The following is a 23,444-nucleotide window of genomic DNA, read 5'->3' as shown; positions in this document are numbered from 1 at the left end:
TTTTAGAAAATCTTGTTAATATTTTTCAACATATAAACTACACTGTGAGATCTATCTGATTGATTAAGCAGATAGCAACATTTAAGAAACCTTAAAATAAATAGATCTGAAATAAATTACACAGATAATCATCCCATTCTGTACTTTAACTATACATGCTATATTTAGCGTGCAATAAAATCCAGCATAAATCTTTTCAGATTTCAACAGGCCTAGATTAAACCCTTGATGATGTATAAAACTAGACAATTGATAAAGAAATAACCATATGAAAGAATTTGTATGTAAGTTTAAAGTATGTAGTAGAATCAGAGCTTGATAGAATAGATAGATAGATAGATAGATAGATAGATAGATAGATAGATAGCCAGATAGATAGATAGACAGACAGACATACAGATAGATAGATAGACAGACGGATAGATAGATAGATAGATAGACAGATAGATAGACAGACATATGGATAGATAGATAGACAGACAGATAGATAGACAGATAGATAGACAGATAGATAGACAGACAGACATATGGATAGATGGATAGATAGATAGATAGATAGATAGATAGATAGATAGACAGATAGATAGATAGATAGATAGATAGATAGATGAAGGCAATAACCATATCACATTCAAATCAGGTACATAAATAATGGCCTAAATATTCAACATGAGTGGTTTCGTTTCTGGGGATTCAAACTGCTGTCTTACAGACACAGAATTTCACTAAATACGCAGCTGTTATACTTACACGTTTGAAGGTGGCACAAGCATTAAAGACTCTCTCAGATGTTTAGTTGTAAAATATAGATAAAGTTTGAAGAAATATTAAATAAAACATTTCTTACAAACTTAATACACATTTGTTTTTGGTAACAACAACTAATGCTGCCCCAAATATCTTCGTATATGACAGAGAATACTCAGTTTTATCTAGTACGTCCTAACTTTCTCTTAATTAAACAGTCAGATAATTACAGTATTTTCCATTTTACGGGTAGTATCTTTCCATTTTATGAAATAGATTTCACAAAAGTAGACAAAGGTATTTTGCCTCTCTTTTATAAACACTTTGATAAGTTATGATTTTGGCTTTACAGTTTAATCTAACAGATGAAGGTATGAAGCTTTTTTAATAAACTCACCTCAAAAGTTACGATGACCGTCCCATACGTTCCCCTCTCCCTAATTAGAGAGAGAGGCACAAATTCATTTCTGCCCCTGGGCTCATTCACTGTGATTAAGTCAGACTAATGAGGAAGAAAAGAGACAGGCAATCAGGCACAGATCAAATATCACAGCACAAGGAAGAAACTGTTGCCATAGAAATACCAAACTCCCACAGACAAATTAATCCAATCTGCAAACCAGTCCACTGATGGCATAGATTTCCTAGCAACCAATTAGTTCAGCTAATAAAAAGCTTCGAATGTTTTAGTTTAAAAAATTATCATAAATTGTGCAAGTAGAGTGTTGTGTTTTGGGTGGGGTTTTTTGGTAAATTAACACAGTCAATATACATGAAGCACTGGCATATTGTCACTGGTATTTATAGCAGTTCCTAACCCCATTAAAAATAGGTTTTCTCCATTAAAAAGTCATTTATTGGATAACTAGCTATAAATGGAATCTGCCTATCAAACTGTTGTAGCTGAGAGGTTTCAAAGAATGACACTAGTTCAGTGCTGGAGTGCTAAAATTTCTCATGTTCTTGTGCTTTTTCAGGAAATTCACAGTATCACAGTATGTTTGGGATTGGAAGGGCCCTGGAAAGCTCATCCAGTGCAATCCCCCCATGGAGCAGGAACACCCAGATGAGGTTACACAGGAAGGTGTCCAGGCGGGTTGGAATGTCTGCAGAGAAGGAGACTCCACAACCTCCCTGGGCAGCCTGTTCCAGGCTCTGCCACCCTCACTGAGAAGTTTCTTCTCAAATTTAAGTGGAACCTCTTGTGTTCCAGCTTGATCCCATTACCCCTTGTCCTATCATTGTTTGCCACCGAGAAGAGCCTGGCTCCATCCTCGTGACACTCCCCCTTTCCATATTGATCCCCAGGAATGAGTCACCCTTCAGTCTCCTCTTCTCCAAACTAAAGAGACCCAGCTCCCTCAGCCTTTCTTCATAAGGGAGGTGCTCCACTCCCTTAATCATCTTTGTTGCCCTATGCTGGACTCTCTCCAGCAGTTCCCTGTCCTTCTTGAACTGAGGGGCCCAGAACCGGACACAATATTCCAGATGTGGTCTCACCAGGGCGGAGTAGAGGGGAAGGAGAACCTCTCTCGATCTACTAGCCACCCCCCTTGTAATACACCCCAGGATGCCATTGGCCTTCCTGGCCACAAGGGCCCAGTGCTGGCTCATGGTCATCCTGTCGTCCACCAGGACCCCCAGGTCCCTTTCCCCTACACTGCTCTCTAATATGTAATTTCCCAACCTATACTGGAACCTGGGGTTGTTCCTGCCCAGATGCAGGACTCTACACTTTCCCTTGTTAAATTTCATCAGGTTATTCCCCGCCCAACTCTCCAGCCTGTCCAGGTCTCTGATGGCAGCACAGCCTTCTGGTGTGTCAGCCACTCCTCCCAGCTTAGTGTCATCAGCAAACTTGCTGATAGTACACTCTATTCCCTCGTCTAAATCGTTAATTAATATATTGAATAATATATTCCTCGACAAATATTAAATCATCATAATGCTGGCTATGAGGCACAGTTTCTCTTTCTACGAACATAAATTCTGTTTTATTTCAAATATCCTCCACACCACTAGAGTCACACCAGGGTCTTGTTGCGGAAGATGCTTTACAATGTTTATATCATGATACTGTCCTCTCAGCTTGAAAAGTACATATGAAATTGCTCACTGACGTTGGGAAATGTATATATTCCCAAGATTTCCAAAACGCATCTTTAACTTTCCTACGGTATTACTCCTTACTTCTTCCCTACTGTGTTTAAATCTAATAGATGAGAGGCAGTGGGACCTAATAACTTTTAAAAGTTTTGTATTTAAGATAAGCCATATCAATATTCATCCAAGTGTGAAGGTGTCAGACTACGACTCAAAATCTAAAAATGTATAGAAGTATTAAAGCTGCATGTATGTATTAATTACATGCATACACATGAATTACCTCAGAAACAGTTCTCAAGGGATTCAGCTGAATAACTAACCAGCATCTTTGAAAATTCCACCTTTACGTTTTCTAATATTTTCATCAGTATCATATAAAAAGCCATACCATGTTAAAAGAAATTATTCCAAATGCATTGTCATTTGATAAGATTGTTACAGTGACAGACTTGGGTGAGCCAAGCTTTATCCTTGCAGATGGTTTCTAAAATTAAAACAAACAAACAAGATATTAAAGATGGTGATGGGCAAAACCCACACATTTTGATTATAATGTCTTTTAAGGGTGTAGCCTAAAATTGTAGGTCTTTTTATTATATATATTACAACGAAAATTATTTAAGCCAATAGAATATACCAAAATAATTCTTAATTATTGAGGAAAGATGCTGTATACAGTCAACAACAAGGTGCTTGAAGTAAACTTTGTAAATGATCACTCATAGTTTGGCAGTCTATTAATGACACAATAGCAATGGGGAACACGTTGAAAGCTATGGAATGCCACTCATTTACGCCAGATTACCCACCATTTTCTGGGAAATAGATAAATTGAAAGACTGAGACTTACTGGTAGTGTCAAGTAAAATGTGAATGTCTCATCAGCCTCTGGAAGATCATCATCACAGACAGAGATATACACTGTTCGGTTTGTTTCTGTGTCGGGTATAAATGCAGCTGCATATGTGTCAAAAAAGTCTCCTGTGTTTTCCCCATCAATCTGCAATAAATACACAACTAAATGCCATCTCCTTCTTCCTCACTGTCTTTCATAATATTTTTCTGGACTCATTTAACACACTTCTTTGGACAGAATTCTTCCTGCAATTGCCCCTGTTGTCATACAGCTATTTTCTGGACAGAAGGTACAGATAATAGCCCCTTGTATCCATGCTGAGTTGCCAGGATGAAAAAGCAAAAACAAAACGAAGCAAAACAAAACAACAACCAGAATACTTTATTCGGAATAATTTATGACGTCCTACCTTGCAACTGGTTATCTTTTGCATACTGCATCATATGAACAGGTTTTTAATGGAAAAGCTAGTCCTAGCACAGATCTGTACACTTCATAGTACCCTACCTGAATTAAATTTACCTTAAGATGTAACGCCCTCTGCTTTGCCGTCTAAGTCTAGGGACTAGAGGCATCCTAGGCTTTTAACACAGATTAACATTTTGATTGCCAAATCTGGCAAGACGATTCTTCTATAATGAGCATCCCCGCTTTTATTTCAATCAACAAAAGGAAATCCCACTGATTCCACTGCAAGAAGGTAGTTTGAGGCGAGATTACAAAGGCAGCAGTGTTAAGGACAGCAAAGCGTCTGGGTTAAGTTCACAGCTGGAATCTGAGACTAAATGGGGAGAAACAACTCAACCAGCACAGCTGGCACACCTGAAACTACTGTCACATAAAATCACAGAATATTATGGATTCCTCAGTCACTAAAGGCTTCAATGAACCATTGTGAAAAAGGCTATTCCTCATTTGAGAACAGTGAAATTAGAAGTTCAGTGAAGAGGAAGAAAAGTATGGAAGGTATTTTTGTGGCTCTCACCCACCACTGGACACACTGGCAACTACATTTATGTATCATCTGATACAACACCAGACTTACCAAAAAGCCCTTAAAAACATATAAACATCCATCAACATCTTCCTAAGAAGTTGCTCAAAATACCTTACAAGCAAATCTTGGAATTTCATCTCCTTAATAAGGAAACTAAATTACTCTGCTTGTTACAGCAGTAAAGAGCATTAGTTTAAAATATGGTCACATTTTCTTAAGGTTTGCTCCCCAGATGTCAACGAAGTGTGAAATCCTTACAGATCAACCTCTGTTCCTCGTAATTTCTAAGGCATATGTTTTTTTAGTATTTAGTTACAGCAGAATAAGATATTGTGTGGGAACACAGATAATTTCTTATGTCTACAGACTGTAGAAATTCATAAGCAGTGCATCTCCTCTGGGACACTGGTGTGTTCTCGTGCACTACTCGCACCACACAGCATCTTACTCCATACACATATAGGATAGCGCACTCTAAGGAGTTTAAACTTTTAAAAGTAATCACGGCTAATAGCAGCTAAGAAATAGAGGAAATAATGTAAAAACAGTAATTCCGATGTCCAAATGAATTGAAAAATGAAATTTTTTAAATTAAAAATGAAAGCTGACTCAGTGGAGCAGCTATCAAATTGCAGGTTCTATAGCAATCTGGAAAAGGAAAAATTGTTGTATATCCACATTTTTAGCATGAGCTCACAGACACAATAAAAATCAAGCAAGTATATCAGTTTGGAAATGTACCTGAGCTGTAGGATATATTTATACCATTATTTTGAAGCTGTTGATGTCGCCAGCTAGAATTTACTCAGTTACAGAAACTGGGTGATGCTGCTTCTAAGTGAATCATCGTCCCAATGAAATACCACCCTCCTGCTCACTGGCTTGACAAAAACCACCAATATTAAAAACTTCAGAAATATATTAATATTTATCAAGAAAAAAAGGCATAGTTTCTTACCGACACAATTGCTGTGATGTTAGCAGGCTTCCCTGTCCGTTCAATTACAAGACGTATGACAGTTGTACTTGTTTCATTAACTACAAATTCCGTTTGCCCACTGAACCTCACTTCTGTTTCCCCAGATGTGAAATGGATTAGTAATGCTAAAAGCAAGTAAACTAATAGAGAAGTAGAGGACATCTCTGTAGAAAAAAGAAAAGAATAATTAATAAATTGTGAATGTGAAATACATTAAACATTCCCAGTCGACATTACCAGTCCAGTCAACCCTTCTCAACCTTTCAAATACCGTGATTATCTTGTGAGCTTCAGAAATTAGATGAAAACATGCACACGTCTCAGCTATAATCAACTTAGATAACATAGTTACCATCTATATCTAATTCTGTTTTAATCTAGTAATTTTCTAGAGTTTTTTGAAGTGGAGGAATAAGTAACTTCTTTAAGAAAAAATGATCATGTTGCCACAACTGTTTTCATTTTCAGCCAACATTCATTTTCAGGTTCAAGGTTGGCAGTTCTATTCCCACTCTTGATTTTCTTTAGAAACAAACATGAACCAGCAGGATGGGTAAAGGGACGTTTGCAGTCATCTCATAAACCACCTTCTGATATCTGGTGGACCATGAAATGTTCTTAAACATTTGCATATTTACTTGAGATACTATTCACTGCTTCTCTTACCCCATGATTCTTTCATGTCACGGAGAATCACTGTGGCACATTTTAATGCCATTGTGACCATTGTATGGCCAGATCTTGATTTTCATTTATTTCTGCACTGTGTCTAGTTTTCCTTTCTTTTAAGACAAGACAATTTAACACTAAGGTGGTTTATTTCTCTTTACATCAGAGTCCAATTTTTTAATGTAAAATACAAGTTTAAGTTCCAGTGAAGTCATCAGGTGTCAATACTGTGAAAGACACATTTTTAAGAGGTCCTGGTGCAACAAATAGAAACAGCTGCTATGTTATGGATATTGTACCATGCTGACCAGAGCTGAGAGCTTGGGTGCTTGACGGAGCAAATTTCTGTCATTTCTGAGCAATTTTTGAACAAACCAAGAGAAAAGAAATTGTGCCCTAAACACCAAAAAGCTGTACAGCATGGGTCTTTAATTGAATTGGTTTATTTCAGCAGGTTTCTTTCACTATTTTACAATGTTACGTAAAAAAAAATTCTCTTCAAAAGACACAAACAATATTATGTAATTACACATATAAATAAAATTTCACTTTGCTTAAAATTATGCTTCGAGATGTTATGCTTATCAGATAAACCTGGTCAATGATGGTTGGATAAACTGTGCAGAATATATTACTTTAGCATTTGCATATCAATAATATTTAAGCTCTGCCACATTTGCAAAGCACTTGTTTCCATTGTTTATGACTGGCAGTAAATGAATATTCAGTCACAAGTGGTCACTGAAACATAAAATGCTGTGCATTTATTGAAATGTAAAGTGCAGATCAAATTTGTAATCAGAATATATCTGAGGTTCAGTGTAGATTCTGAGTGTTTTCTGTACACAGTCAGGCAGCTTTAATCTTGCAATGAACAGAGAATAAAATAGGCTTCAGACTACTAAAATTAACACACACTAGAAAGACTTCAAGACTTCGATTCATCTTACAATAAATTCTGTCTGGGCAAGGGCCAAATTTATGTTGTGTGGACTTGGAATAAACCGTTTTGAAGCATAAATTATCCAGAGACATGACACATTAAATAAGATGAAAGTACAGTCAAGAAAACTACCAGTGTCTCTCAGAATTCCTATAAGCAAAGACTGCTGAGATGACAAAATTATCCAGTTTTAATTACTTATAATAAAATATTTAACTAGCCTTACTCAACACCACAGAGGAAAGAAGGGGGCAATGTGAGTAAGTGCAAAAAATCAGGACTAAACATTTTCCCTATCAAAACAACTAATCATTATACAACCTATTTGGACAGCACTTCATTATTTCCAACAAAAATGACACACAGTAAAATAATTTTGCTGCAGAACTTCTCATTGCTATAAACTTTTATAACCTTGATCACAGCCCTGCAAGGTATCCACGGCCCTCATTGAGAACTCAATGCATAACAGATTTTCAGGAACAATGCTTCATTCCTATATATCTATCTATTTAGTCATTCTAGTGCAGAAAAAACTTAAGGAAAGAAGCAGAGATTATATAGATATAGATATAGATATAGATATAGATATAGATATAGATATAGATATAGATATAGATATAGATATAGATATAGATATAGATATAGATGATATAGATGATATAGATGATATAGATGATATAGATATAGATATAGATATAGATATAGATATAGATATAGATATAGATATAGATATAGATGATATAGATATAGATATAGATATAGATATAGATATAGATATAGATATAGATATAGATATAGATATAGATATAGATGACATAGATATAGATATAGATATAGATATAGATATAGATATAGATATAGATATAGATATAGATATAGATGATATAGATATAGATATAGATATAGATGATATAGATATAGATATAGATATAGATATAGATATAGATATAGATATAGATATAGATATAGATATAGATATAGATGACATAGATATAGATATAGATATAGATATAGATATAGATATAGATATAGATATAGATATAGATATAGATATAGATATAGATATAGATATATAGATATAGATATAGATATAGATATAGATATAGATGATATAGATATAGATGATATAGATATAGATATAGATAGATATAGATTAGATATAGATATAGATATAGATAGATAGATGATATTGATATAGATATAGATAGATATACACAAAACCCCTGGGATCTATAATTGTCAGTATTTCCAAAGTCGAACGCATTAATGTGCAAGATGCCTTTGTTGTTTTATATATAGAACTGTTATACAAAACTTCCATCTGGGAAGGGTGCAGTTGTCTAACTTTGCAAGCTCTGGGACAATTACACTGCCCGTAGATCCAGGAATTGTCGTACTAAACTGAGGAATTTGTTGACCTTTTAGCTTCAGCTGTTACCTTGTCATAGACTTCACAAGTATCTTCCCACGGTACATGCTTCTAGTAAATAATACTGAAAACATGATCCTTGAGGGCAAATTACAAAGTTTAGAATTACTTGAATTCTATTACTTCTACGAGAGAGCCTTCTAAAACTATAGGATTACCCCTGTGGAACAAGAGAGGTTTCACAATCATACCATCAATTATTCAGCTGGTGTGTATTCTTCCTTGTTACATTATTTGTACTAAGATTTACTTTGTGCAGCCTGCCAAAAGTCGTTTTTATTCTGTTTGTACAAACCTAACTTTGATAAGTATTATTGTTTTTAAAAATTGATGTAAGATGGTAAAAATAGCATAAATTAATAGTTAGAGAATGCAGAACAAATTTCTTCAAATAGCTGAAAAGACATCATAGGTCACAGTATTTTACTTTATTAAATATGAATTCGCTTTGTTTAAGTTCAGTTCTCTCAATCCAGGATATTCAGTCAGGCTTGAAAATAAGGAGTCAAAGTCACGTAACTATTTTTGAAACAAGAAGCAATGGGATATTATACAATTTCAGAGTACATACAAATCAATGGACCAACTATTCTGTCACTATGTTCTGACTAAAGCCATTTCAAGCAATGATTTGTGGTATCAGTGGTAGTTTAAAGAAATGCTACATATTGAGGCCTAAATGATGTTTTCAAGGGGTTTATAATAAGCGTTTCTGGCATCAAAACCAAAGGAAACTACCTCTCAAAAATTATCTAGACATCTTAATGGTATTTAAGAACCTTAAAAGCCTAAAAATTACATCCTTCAACCATTTTTTTTTTTAAATAAATGTAACGCTGAATTCTGAGTCATGTTATCTAACTAATATTTTCTTTTAGTCTTCATTTTTTGGCACTTTTTGAAGCATACTTGTGTTTCCCCCAAAAATGCAGGATCCTAGTGTAGAACTCAGCAAAGCATGTGCTGATTCCACACAGTTATTTTCACAGTAATATCATAAATTATGTGAGGAATACCATTTCGACCCATTGCCCAGTTGGAGCCAAGGAGAGGTAGGTTTGTGAAACTGGCTTTTCTTGTAAATGGTAAATCACCAGGATTTCTTTCCCCCCCTCAGTTTCTGGAACAAATTTCAGATTAAGATTTTAAAGTTTATAAAGCATGTGTGGTCTTTCATGCAGACTTCTATAGAGAATTAGAAGTCTTTATCTGCAGATTTTTACACTGGCTTCTGTGCTTAATCAATAAAATCCTTCAGAATTAAAAGATCAGGGGTTTTATTTCATTGAAGGGTGGGGGAACTTGTGGAGAAATCAAAAGGGAAATGAAAGATTCCAAATCTGAAATGACATGAGTGTAAAGTGCCAGATATGGAATGGAGAATAGAAAAATTAAGCGGAGCTCACTAACAAATAAACAGGATTGAGTACATGGTACCCCAGTTGCTAGTCAGCAGAAGTAATGAGTGGTTATGCTGGAGCAGCTACAACTTGGTTACTACTGCTCATCACCTACAACTCATTGTAAATTACTAAAGTCCACGGATGCGGCGCAGCAAAGCAAGCGCACTTCTGACTGCCTGTCCTTGTCTCTTCCGCCTGTGATTACAAACACCCAGACAAGCAGAACATTCGGAAACAGGCAAGCCCTGCACTTTGCATGGAGCACAGCGCTACAGCCATCAATGGTTGCCAGAGAGAAGTCTGTTCACAGCGGAGATGTCAGTGCCCAGCAGCATCTTTGGCTGGATACAATGGCAGGGAGATGCGTGTGCTCTTTCATATGTAAAGAGGGGATTCTCTGCATCGCGCAGGAACAGCACACAGCAAGAAGTTCCACAGGGTCATTGCTCTTGCTGCACCTGTTGTAGAAACATACTAAAAACGTGTATATTTTCAGCATTTTTTATTTTGGGCATTCTCAAAACCACTGGCATTTACAACAGTACTGGAGAGGGAACTAGGAAAGCAATAGAATTTATAACAACTTTGATTTACTAAACTTCTATGTTGCCATGATCCCAAATTAAAAGAGAAACGTTTTATTTCAGGCTGGGGTTTTCTTTGCCTTGATGTTTCCACGGTTCACACACACACAAAGGAGGACACAACAGCTGTGTCCGCAAAACCTATCATTTGTATAGCAGGTATTGCCCAAGTCTGCTGAGTTGGTTGTTGTTTCTTTTTTATTTACATTTTGGTTTTTTAGATGTGGGACAAGTGTCTCACTCTATTAAAGACTGGAAAAGAGGCGCAATTTCAAAATAATATCTTCCTATATGCCTTTTTTGCCTTCGACCCATTTCAAGGTGGATAAAGCCTGAGAATCACAAGTCACAACAACAGCTTTGTCTGCATCCCAGGACTGCACTAATATTGCAGCATTTGGGGCAAGAGTCCCATCCATTTCCATGCACATTATTTAGTGTCACCGATGCCTTTGCTTCCAATTCTCCTCCAGTGTCTTCTGTCTTTCTCTTTTCTGCAAAGACATTTCCGGTGCCTGCCCATCGTCCCTCTTATTACTAACACTGGAATGTGGTAGCCAAAGCACAAATGCAGAGTACCAGGTGATGGAAATGCCTTGATGAGCTTTCACTGATCAAGTTTTTGGGCTCAGCTGCTTGCTCACATGTTCACGACTGCTGCTGTGACAAAACAGCAACACAGCAGCAGCCTCAGCTGCTCAGACATTTATCTGCATTTGAGATTAATGACACTGGCATGGATCAACAACTCTCCTGATCATTTACTTGATAACAGTTGCAATATTTTTTCAAAAATTAAAAACCATATTATCCATGACTATGTGTGTCACTGGGAATGGTCAGTTTAGTGTAACCTGAGCAACACTTCCATAAGAAAATTCTTGCCCATTCAATTGTGTTTCGTTGAAAAAGGCAGATGCCCTGTAACATAGACAGCTTATCCTAAGGAAGAAAAGATGCTTATGCTGCCTGTCCTTGTATTTTCACTTATTAGTCAGGAAGGTAAATGTATCATCACAGCCAGGAACTAGTACTGGAGGTGGTAAATCTGCAAGCAGAGGCCTGAGGAGAAATCCAAATCATGACGTCCCATTTTCAGAGGTCACTGAGTGGTAAAAGGTGTAATAACCCCAGAGCACTCCCTGTAAGTTTTCTGGCAGCTTTTCACTTCCTCAGAAGACTGTGAGTAGATCTAAATCATATCATATTTTAAGTCCTAAAGCACGTAATCGTCATTGGAGAACCAAGTTTTGTCTCTTAAGCCAGGTATTGCCAGAGGATTTCTGAGGTAACCGCCTGCTCTGCTGTTCTCACTCTGGGCAGGGAATAAAGGGCAAAACTCTCAAGCAGTGCTGAATCCACTATTTCTGTTTGCTAGCGGGAAGCAGGGAGAGCGCAAACCCCTTCTACAAACATTTGCAGTTTCCTTATAATTTGCTGGTCAAACAGAGAACCAGACAATAATTTTGACTAGCTGTAAAATCCAGATTATTCTTACCCAGAGCTCCTACAGTGAAATGACTTGGAGTTATTAGGATTATTTTATATTTAGAAAAGAGACCAGAGTCTAATGTAAAAAACCAAAACAAACAAAAAACTGTGGCTGAAATTTGGTAATTAGCAATGTTAAGAAATACATCAGTAGGAATCAGGAATTGTCCTCATTTGTACAAACAAAACAACACTGATTTCAGCTGCAGAAACTCTAATTTATCTCATGCAATTGACAAGACTCTATTGTTATATAGTTCTAACTATATACTGTAAAAAAGAACCACAAGATACTATTTTTTATATAGTATAGGTTTATGCAAAAGATAAGTACAGTTTTCAGCACCACACTGGAAATATCTCTTCACCTGTACAGTTCTAACGAAAGCAGCGGACACCTTTCACTAATAGAAACTATCTTACAGGGTTTTCCAGAAGCAGGGTCTAGCTTTCCACCTTTTTGCCCCAGGTGGAGACACTGTAAGTATTCATACTCTATTTCAAACAGTTGCTTGAACAAAAAAAAAGCAAGTAAATTAAAAAAAAAAAAAGATAAATTAGAATGATATTGAGTTTGCCACAGGATGTTGCACATGAAGAAATCCAGATGAGGAAGACCTGCAGTCTTCAGTGAAGAACACTCACTTATTCTACTTCAGTAGTTTCACAATAATTTCCATTTGTAGCTCTACTTTGGAGGTTTCTCTCAGGTCCTCAACACTTCATTATTTAACCTATTTTCAGAACCTATGAGCTGAGGACAAAACTACGATGACTTCAAAAATCTGGTACTATGGCCTGAATGAACAGCATATATCAGGAAAAATAATCGTGGGTTTCTGCACTATAGTAGTTATTTTTCTCAAAACCAAAAATTTAACAACCCATTTTGCAATAGTGCTTCACACATAGTAATTTCACAGTACAGAAAAAACAATCTGTAAGGTATAGAAGAGTAAATTATGGCCCTATAGTGGGGATTAGGTGGCATTATTTCAGGTATGCTGACAGAAGAATTACAGTGGATTCCTGCAAGTTAATATGCATGTATGAGCCAAACAGAATGTTAATGTATTGCCTAATTATTAGAATAATTGTGTCAGTGAGTTATACTTGAGTTCATAAAAGTTAATTATTTAACACGAAAATCTGTATCAACTATGTATATCAAATTGAAGGCATATATCAAAACAAGTTTCATTTCTACAGTTAAACGTATACATTTTCAACTAGTTTGCAGCAAAGAATATTGGTTTTATTACAGATCTGTATTTTACAAAGCCACCCCGAAGACTTCTTTCTGCAGAAGTAAAAATATATTTAAGTCCTTTTGAGAAGATAAGCGTGGGGGCCTCACTCTAATCTATACCGTGAATTAATTTATTTAATCTGGGAAGTCCATTTTAAAATAAAACATATGATAAAGCATTTGTGGGGTGAAGAGAAATCCTCAAGCAAAATTTGTTTGGATTCAAAGACATCTCCCACTACCTTTATCATGTATTGTGCTTTTCTTGTCTTTCTAAACCTTTTAACCTATGTCACAATTTAATAATCACTATTTAATAATTATAATCATTCCCTTATTAACTGGGCATTTCTTTTCATTCTCCTAAGGCACCCCGTAGCTCAAGACAAGGAAATCTCTTTGTTGATTAGTTATTTAAGACCAGCAACAATAACTAGGCTGGAAAGAAAGTTGCTTTGAGAGGATTACACAGAGCTAGTTCTCAACAGCACCAAGCCGAGAGCAGCAAATTACAAACCCAAGGACTTCATTGCATGTAACCAAATTGGCTGGTTGAAATGCTAATTGCCTTTCAGCAAAGCCAGAGGCAGACAGGGGACCCTGTGCTTCAGAGAATGACACGCATTTTTTACCCCACTTCTGCACCATTGTCTTGCTGAGAATTATTCAAAATCTATTCATAAAGGTAGCTCTTTTCCTAACCTTTAAAAATGTGGGAAATTCCTAAAGCTCTGACCGATACCTCACATCCGCTGGTCTGCCAAACCCATAACAGATGGCTGAATTAAGGCCATGTTAAATCCTTAATGAAGCGAAGCTTAAAACAGTTCAGAGCGGTAACATATTGGACCAGTTCAGGGCAAGTGACTGAGAAGAAGGATGTTTCTTCTGCCATCTGAGAATGAGAATAATAACTGTAGCCTAACGAATAAATCTGTACTATATACAAAATGAGATATCCAAACAAACAAATCTATTGGTACATGAAAAGATATTGTTATAACCTCCTAGAGGGAATTCTGTCTTCAATTAATTGGAAAACACACACACACAAAAGCTGCAATGAATATGGAAAGCATCTTCTCCATTGTTTAATTTTGACAGCGAAATTTAGCCCATCAAACAATCCTGTTTAATAAGTACAACTTTATCCTCACAGCAACCTTGGTTCAGACTTTCAAATTATTTCTGTAGAAGGAATTTAAACAACTTTAATTACTGTTATAGAAAATAGTCATAAGCTAATCTATGAAACAATGTTTTTCATATTATAAGCGTACTTCAGAACTCCCATTTGCCAAATTCTTTCTGCAAACAACCACAAGTTCTCATGTATGGAGTAAACTCAATCTTTAAAATGTTTATTTACAGCAAGTATTATCCAGTGAGGTTATTCACTCAAAAAGAGTGACTTAGGCAAGAGAGGCTTTACAGAATTAGTGTAATTTATGATTCGGTAGCTTTTTTTAGACTAAAAATAGCTACAGTGGGTTCACCTGGAATAAGATAAATGGCCTTTAACACTGACTCCACCTGTCAATATATATGTGGGTTTTTTTTCTAGGAGACAGTAATGCAGCTGCTGTTAGACATAATTCTTAAATTTCTGGAACTACAGCAAATACCTACAATCGACAGCAATAGTTCTGTAAGCTTAGATTTGATGATAGTGATGTTAAATACCATCTGTGTCTTAATATGCGTTGAAAAATTGATTCAGATACTATGCATGATAATTTATAGTGGGGATAAGTGTAATATTTACTGTTATACACAACAGTGACTACGACTAAATTGGCCAGTCTTGCAGTGCTGAAATGCAAGCACAATTTCTTCAAATGAGTAAAATCAATCAATAGGATTACACGTGTAGAAAGAGTTACATACGTGACTACACCTTTAGGAGGTCAAGCTGTAATACTCCCTGAGCAAAGAATTTCAGCATATCCTTTGTATTTTCTCTAGCCTACCTACAATTTTGTATTTCTTAGTGAACAACTGAAAAGACCCAGTACCAAGAACACACTGGAAGGGGCTGACCAAGAAAGACAGAAAAAGACAGACAGCAGGGTTGTCCAACAGGAAAATGTGGCTAAATTGCATCAGATATCCTATCTCAAATAATAGGAAGAGTCAGACAGGCATTTTACCATTTTGGTGCTTCCAAAAACACCTTAGGCTAAAAAACTTCAGATGTAGTTGAGACAAATTTTAATTCTCCCTTTCTTTGAAGAGTGATGCAAAGACATATATTTCCATCAGGTTTTCAACGAAACAATCCAAAATTAAAGTTTTGTTAAGCTTGTAGACTATCGGTATGTACTTTCAAAGATATAATTAACAATCACCTCATTGTTACCATGCTGTATTTCTGAACAATTATGGTAGGAGCATAACAATGATGATGATGATCTGTGGGTCATAAAATTTTTTCTCCCAAATTGCCATAAATTGTTTGTACCCCATGACTGAGATCCTTACACACCTCTGTAGTGGTGTTCTTCTTTAGTGCTATACATTAAAGGTATATGCTTTCATAGCTTTCCCAATAGTTCTGTTTCAGTTATCAGATTCACAGGTTAAGTAAGACACGCACATAAGCATTTTCAGACTTAAGCACTCCTATTTTTAATGGAATTCCAAAAGCAAACAAAAAACCCTGCAAGACAATAAGCTTAAATAACAAAATTCCCTGTATATTAGAGGTTTCAGTAACAGGTTATGATTGAGACCGATTCTGAAACTTTCATTCAAATAGAGATCAGAACAATTTCCAAGGGAAGCATTGAACTGTAGGTTTGAATGCAAAAGGACCAATCTCATTCACTAGTATCAACTCTTTAAAACCCACCCAGTATTATTTTTCAGCCTTAAAAATGCTGACAGCACAAATAAACTGCCCAGCACTAGTTCTCACAAAAGCAAATATCATTTTTCCCATTGACTTCCATGTGAGCAAGACACAGACCACAACTACAAGCTAACAAGCATGTGCTTCCATTATCAATGTTAATTAGTTCACTCAGATGTAAATTTAGTAAGTACCATTGATTTCCTCATGTGAAACTACGAAAACAAAAGGATTTTAGGAAGCTAATAAAGCAGAAAACAGCCTGTTAGATATCAATAACAACATAAATATTAGTAATGACAAATAAGAAATCAAAAACTGTACAACATTGAAATACATTAGCTTTTACATTATCAAATGTTTGGTGATTTCAATTCTAAGCCTAATAAGCCATAAATTATTTTATTTCCATGGGGATCTGGTTCTTCTTTCCACATGGAAACACTGAATACATGTAGTAGGAAAAGGCTTAAGGGATAGATAGACTAAATATATAACACTCTACCTTCAGTTATTAAACTGTCCTAATGGCAGATTCTTAAAATGCTTAGTATTAAACTAAAATATTCATTTTAGAAGGTGTGTGTGAAGTATTACTAAAACAAAACAAAACACTTTTGGCTTCTATATAATAAGAAATTTTAAAAATCACATCTTATTTCACATCTGCACTGTAAAGCATTTATAGGCTCATTAAAAGAGAATGATTGATGTTTGGCAAGCAGTTCTGTATGCAGTTGATCTTAACTTTATCTGGGCTAGCCAGAGGGCATTATGCAACGTCTTATACAGAATCAGCATACCAAAAGCAAGAAGGATGAGCAATACTGCCATTTGTAACCACTCACACGTCAGATTTTAATATTTAACATGTTTAAAACTCATTCCTTATCAGGTGATGATTCGAAAAACTCATTCTTGTATCTCACTCTCCCTTACAACACACAATGCACACACAGCTCCTCCAGTTTGATTTTCACCTAATTTAAACAGCCAAATTGATGTTTTGTGCATTTTTAAGTTAGAAACTGCCAGCTAGGACACTTTAGACTGAGTTCTGTGCTGACATGATCCCCTGCGAGCAGGATTTTCCATTGGAAAGACTATTGTCTGCACCTGTCCTGCTCCGCGGAGCAGAAAGAGGAGCTGCTGGAACAAGGGAAACCTTATCAGACTCTCACCACCCAGCAGCCGCTCCGGGGTGAGTCCAAACCCTCTCCCCACCGCAACAGGTGTTGCTGGAAGAACCCTCCATCCCGACGGCCAGCACCTCTGCAGCTGATACAGGATGCTCCCCAAGCAACCACCGCAACAACAACCACAACAAACCTACCTAGAGCCGGGGACATGGACATCAGCGTCTCCTGGACCCAGCCAGCCGCTTGCACGCTCTCTGTCACTCACGCATTATGCATTCCCCTCTCCTACTCCTCCCTCCGCTCTGCGCAGCGTCCAGCTCTCTCCTCCCTCTCCTGGCCCCCGCCGCCTTCCCGCTGCTGCTGAGATAAAAGGGGGTGGAATTGAAGAGGGGAAAGTGTTTTCAGACCCCTGCAATTGCTCCGGCGCTGCTGTAGTTGAGACAGAGAGAGCCCCTCCAGGCTCTGCCTCGTCAGCTCTTCCACTTCGACACGTATGGACACTTCTTGGAGGCAGCAAAACTGGTAGGATTTATCACCGAATTATGACAGATTTTGGATTCATGTCCTCGGCTGCGGCAGGACACTCGGTCCTCAGCAAGGAGAAACAATTTCCAGTCCTAGATCAAGCGTTTTGCCTCAGTAATTTCTCTGACTAACATCAAATTTACGTTTTCTGGTCACCGCCGCTCCAAGCAAATCCTGAGATAAAAGACACAAAGGTGGCACTCGGGTGTTGGCTCCAAAATCATACCCATTCTCCCATTTAATGTTAAACAAGAATCAAAATTCATACTTATCTAACAAATGCTGATGCGTGTAACCCCCAAAATGTAGAAAACAGTGAATTTTTATGGAATTTTTTTTAGCCCCATTTACACACTCTTCACTACACTCACAGAAACTGTGAGATAACTACTAGATCTTAAAAAGTGGAACTACTATTGCAAACGAATGCAGCAGCAGCACAATTTCATGCAGCTGGATCCCATTAGATCCATTAACAAACTCACACTCTCTGCATCTCTCCTACAAATTGAAATCATTTGATCAAATTTTTAAAACAGCATCAATTCCAACTCCAAGGAAAATCAACTCCCAATAAACTCCTAATCTACAAGAGTACAAAACCACATAGTAGTTACGTAGACCTTGCTGAATCCTTTTTCCATTGTCCCAAAACTTCGGATTGTTCTCACAATACTTCTAAGTAGCTCTAAAAATCAGGCATCTGACACAACTCATTGCAAAATGAATGTTACAACCAACATGCACCTAATGTGATGTTTTTAAAATGTTTTTTAAAATTCTGTATTGCTTATTAGTGTTGGATACACAGAATCTATAGTAAATGCCTATTTTAATACATATTTGCATATAAGTATTTAGAAACAAATCCAGATATAACTCTAGCCTAATTTTAGACATAATACTCACAGCTTTGGTTCATAGAAAGGCCAGAGGGAAATGCTAAGCACAAAATAGGATTCTGCCATGAATGAAAGCAGAATTATTTTTACTCTTGCTATACTTTACTGAGAAGTCATGCATTTCAAATGAGCTTCTTTTGCTTTGTTTTTAATTTATTTGGAGAATATGGAAAAAGCAATCACTGATAGAAACCATAGGGAGAGGAAGCATTGATTCTGCTAAGACTAATACAATATTTGCATGTGGAAGGAAAGAACACAGCGCACAAGTATTAGGGCCAAATAAATGACAAGATTAGGACACTGCCTTCTGATGGCATTGGCCGTGTCACTACATCAACACTGTCTTATGGAGACTGCAATTCGGGAATGATGTGAAGAAATCAGAAAAGGCAAAGAAGGTGCTTTAGAACGATGAAAGGCTTTAAAAATTTATTAGTAAAAGACAAAAAGACCTCAAGAAGAGTTTTGCTTATAAAAGCGATGCTTCAAAGTAGAAAGATTTCTACCTAACATCAGCCATCCAGTCTAACCTACTCCTGTAGTAGCACGGGATGAACTGCCTGTAAGAGGGGCTTATTTCTGTGCTCTGAGTATCTTAGACTGCCACCTAACTTTTTGATAACGACACTAGGTTAATGTTAGGGATTAAGCTCTGCATTTAGTCTGTAAACAGCAACAGGGAAAGTGAACGTCGATAAATAATAATCTGTAGTGCAACTGATACAGGTATAGATCATCTAATATGCAGACACAAAAGTAGACATAATAATAAGAGAAAACTCCCATTCAGAAGAGTGAATGGAAAAAAACAATAGAATGACTCACCAAACATTATAATAAAATTTATCTTTAAAAAACCCACACAGTCTACTTTTTTTTTTTTTTTTTATAAAAAGCTATGTTGTGCACCCAAAAGGAATTCAGCTGGATGTGTACGATAAGATGTGCCATATATCCAATCACTCCTTGCAGTAGTCCACATGGTTTTATTTATGGCTATATTTTTGATCAGTACTTTATTATACGTTATTCCCATGCAGCAGTTCCAGTTCTTCTGTACTGAAAAGAGAGCAAGCAGTCCTTCAAAGGCCCACACTATCAGCTTTGCATTGGACAGAAGACCTATGAGGATAAGGGATGAGTGTATGTATGTTTTTCAACACCGTATCATTATTAATTTCCTATCTCAGCCTCACAATCTAGATCCCATATTGTTTTCCCTCGCTGGATCAACAGGTGGAAAGGATACTTGAGGTATAAAATTGTTTTTTATATTTTATTCTATGTTTTTCAGCTTATATAAATTACTTCCTGTTGTCCTTTTGTTGTCCGGTTTCTGTGGGAAGTTTGTCTCCCACCAACAGCTACCAAGCTGCTCAGTATCAGAGGGGCTGCCTTAATAGCCATCAGTTCTCGATTACAGCATACCCGAGCACATTAAATGTTGTTAATTACTGAGCTGGAAAACACAAGAAGAGTGAGAACGCAACACTAATTCACATGGCTACTTCCATGGAGTCTTTAAAAAAAAAACCTGCATTCAAATCCAAAGCAACTGTAGCTTTTGCTCCTCTCTCCCAATCAATGCGTGGAACTCCAGGTTTTCTCCCCATACCTGACGGTTTCTCGATTACTGTTTTATTTCATTGTACCGCTCCAAAGACATGCGGTTCCCTTTGTTGCACATTAGATAGAGCTCCCACAGGATTTTGTCAGCGTTGGTGCACAACCAGCTGGAAGGTTGTTGGTGATGGACAAGCGATGCTCTACATGCACTTTTAACAACTCTGTACGCTGCCCACTCCAAAGAACCCAGCCTGGTACTGGACCTACACTCTGGCATTGCGCAGAACTACGCTTCCATGTCAGCCTTAATTTCTCTTTTTCAATAAAAGCAGTAAATAAGGTGCAGTAAGTACACTCCTCAATTCTTCATTTGTTTGGATTTCCTTTGTTTTGAATCCATTAAAACTCTGCAAGTTAGAAATGGCTCTGCTGAGACTAAACCAATATTGAAAGCAGCAACAAGAGAATCAATGGACTCTAGTTTGTTTGTTTGTTTTGAAATCTTGCCTTTTCCCTTTATTGGCATCATCTGAAAGGAAAGACCAGAGAAGAGGGAGTTAGAAGATGAAACAAATCCTTAAGAAGGAAAGCAGGACTTAAAGGAACAAGAAGGAAAAAAATTTCAAGCACGGGCTTTCAGAAGACAGTATTTTCTCTTCTTGTTTGCATTTTTGTTTCTATTAAGGAAGATTTTTGTGTTGTGTGAAGGCCATTTGGTTTTCAGTCACAGGTATTGCAATCTTAATCTACTAATATCAGAAATCAAAAATCGATGCTGACGATAAATTTTTCTGAATATCCATAAATGCCACTAAATCAAGATTTATTTTCACCTGTGGCATCGAAGCTTTGAAGTTCTAAGCTAAGCATTTATTTGGATACAAGTAGCAAACAAGGAGATCCTGAGAATTTTGAAATTTTGGATAACGACCCTAGGTTAATGTTAGGCAAGATTAAGCTCTGCATTTAGTCTGTAAACAGCTACAGGGAAGGTGAACATCGATAAATAATAATCTGTAGTGCAACTGATACAGGTATAGATCATCTAATACGCAGAGATTACCACGTTGTTCTGTCATTCACCTTTTCTGCTGCTTCAGCTGAAGCAGAATGAATTACTCAGAATGAGGAGTAATGTGCGTAGCTGCTTCATAGATTGAATTAAATTAATTAAAATATACCAGACACAAGTTTCTTGTTTCTTAACAAATTATATCCCATATGACAAAACATTTCAAAAATACATAACATTGACCGCTGTTCTGATTAGTTCCAGTGTATAGGCAGAATATGAAGGCTGATCTTGCTCCTCTCTTCACAGAGTAATCGGCAAGATACAGATTGTTTTATTGAAAGAAATTAACTGTTTTGGTGGCCCGACTTTTTTTGAAAACTGGATTTTCCTTGAGCAATGGCCTACGCTGGTGAAAATTTCTGCAAGATAGAAGAAGTGGGCTCAGCTCAGAGCCTGACTACTCTGTCTTACCGGGCTTATGATTAAGCTTGTGTTGTCTGTTCTTCAAAATGTGGAATGAGGTTTCTAATCACTTTCCTGCACTCCCTGGAGAGTCCAATCCAGGTACTCCACACCGAGGAAATGCACCATGGCCATCAGGTATCACCCGATGTCTCTTCAGCAGTACCAGGCACTTGCGCTGTTGTCTTTCCTGAACCGCTCCGCATCCTTCTTGATGGGCTGGGAATGCTTAATATTAAAATCTTGATTTTACTGCCTACTTTCCTGATGAATAAACAAACACACACAAGAAAAAGCGCAGAGCAAATACAAACGGTGCTAATAATCTGAGAAGACTGAATGACAATATTTGAGTATTATGCTTCTGACCCAGCAGTTTATGCTGGACTGGTAGATCTGCAGATGGATGTAGATAAATTTGGGTTCTGATTTTCTGTTTTTCAGGGATGTCCAGGATTTAGGAAACTGAAAAATTACAACTTCCAAGCAGGTTATGCTCTTTTTCAAATGGACAAACATTAATTTGTTTATGTCTCCTGTGATCAGTTTGGCAAAGATTAACCTTTTTTATGGTACAGTTCCATACTGATAAAGCACACTCATGTTAACATTTAAAAGGGGCTTTTAACTGAAAAAAAATTGAAGTATTCCTATTATCAGGAAAAAAGTAATTCCCCGGCAGCTGTTTGTGGGAGGTTGCTATATTTTAACACACATTACAGCAGAAATGCTATTTCTATAATCACAAGATATTTATTACTGAACACAATTACAAATATGACAAGATTTTCAGGAAAAAATAGATGACTTTTAGAAAACGTTTATTTTAGTGTGTTCAAGTGCAAAAAAAAAAAAAATGAACCAATTAATGAGAAAACAACTTTGTTTCAATTTACTGCGTCTCAGATTTGGATGATCAAGGCATGTAATTTTGACACAATTTCTCTCATTTTGTGTCATTATAATGACACAAAAAGAATGTCATGTCTGAAGAGACAGTTTGGTCTTACAATATTCAGTGGCTTCTTTCCAACTACAGTTGGAAACTACAAACTCCAGTTGGAAACAGTTGGAAACTCCAACTACAAGCCAGCATTAATACTGGCTTGCAGGTCACATGGAGAAACAGCAAGATGAGAACTTGGCAAGAATTATCCGCCTGCTCCTCTTGTGCGATTATTGTTGCTAAATAAAGTTGCAGCCTTGTTTCTCCCAATGTGTCGAGCTCTTCATTTGCATCGTGTCACTGACAATATAGATAGTACGCGGCAAATTAGAAGCTTTCTCAAAAACATCCATCAAACTACTGAAAGCACGCAACTTCAAAGCACGTCAAGCACTAGACTGCAAATTCAAACAGAATTATTACCACAAGTGCATTTTTCTGAGGGTAAAACGTAATAAAAATATTAAAAACTCTTCATAATCTCTTGCATCTAGACTGCTCTTGATTTCAAAGTCCTCCAAAAGTATTTCAGACTAACAAAGATAAAAGAAAAAGGGTTCCAGCTGCTCCATATGACTT

General features: G+C 36.8%; 1 protein-coding gene across 2 annotated transcripts in view; it reads right to left on the bottom strand.

Annotated features, from left to right (window-relative positions):
- ADGRV1 (adhesion G protein-coupled receptor V1) overlaps window positions 1-17,754 on the bottom strand; it is a 272,375-nt gene extending 254,621 nt beyond the window's left edge. For both annotated transcript variants that reach the window (XM_065046531.1, XM_065046532.1), the window contains exons 1-5: window positions 17,641-17,754; window positions 5,665-5,849; window positions 3,704-3,853; window positions 3,242-3,337; window positions 1,145-1,249 (exon numbers count right to left, since the gene is read on the bottom strand). In XM_065046531.1, the coding sequence (XP_064902603.1) occupies window positions 1,145-1,249; window positions 3,242-3,337; window positions 3,704-3,853; window positions 5,665-5,849; window positions 17,641-17,662 (558 nt within the window). In that variant the 5' untranslated portion in view covers window positions 17,663-17,754. The remainder of the gene's footprint in view (window positions 1-1,144; window positions 1,250-3,241; window positions 3,338-3,703; window positions 3,854-5,664; window positions 5,850-17,640) is intronic.
- Between the last annotated feature and the right edge of the window lie 5,690 nt (window positions 17,755-23,444).

This window comes from Columba livia, chromosome Z (assembly GCF_036013475.1).
Source record: "Columba livia isolate bColLiv1 breed racing homer chromosome Z, bColLiv1.pat.W.v2, whole genome shotgun sequence".
NCBI classification, from domain to species: domain Eukaryota; kingdom Metazoa; phylum Chordata; class Aves; order Columbiformes; family Columbidae; genus Columba; species Columba livia.
Note: the sequence above shows the minus strand (reverse complement) of the source record. Positions and strands in the feature narration are given on the sequence as shown.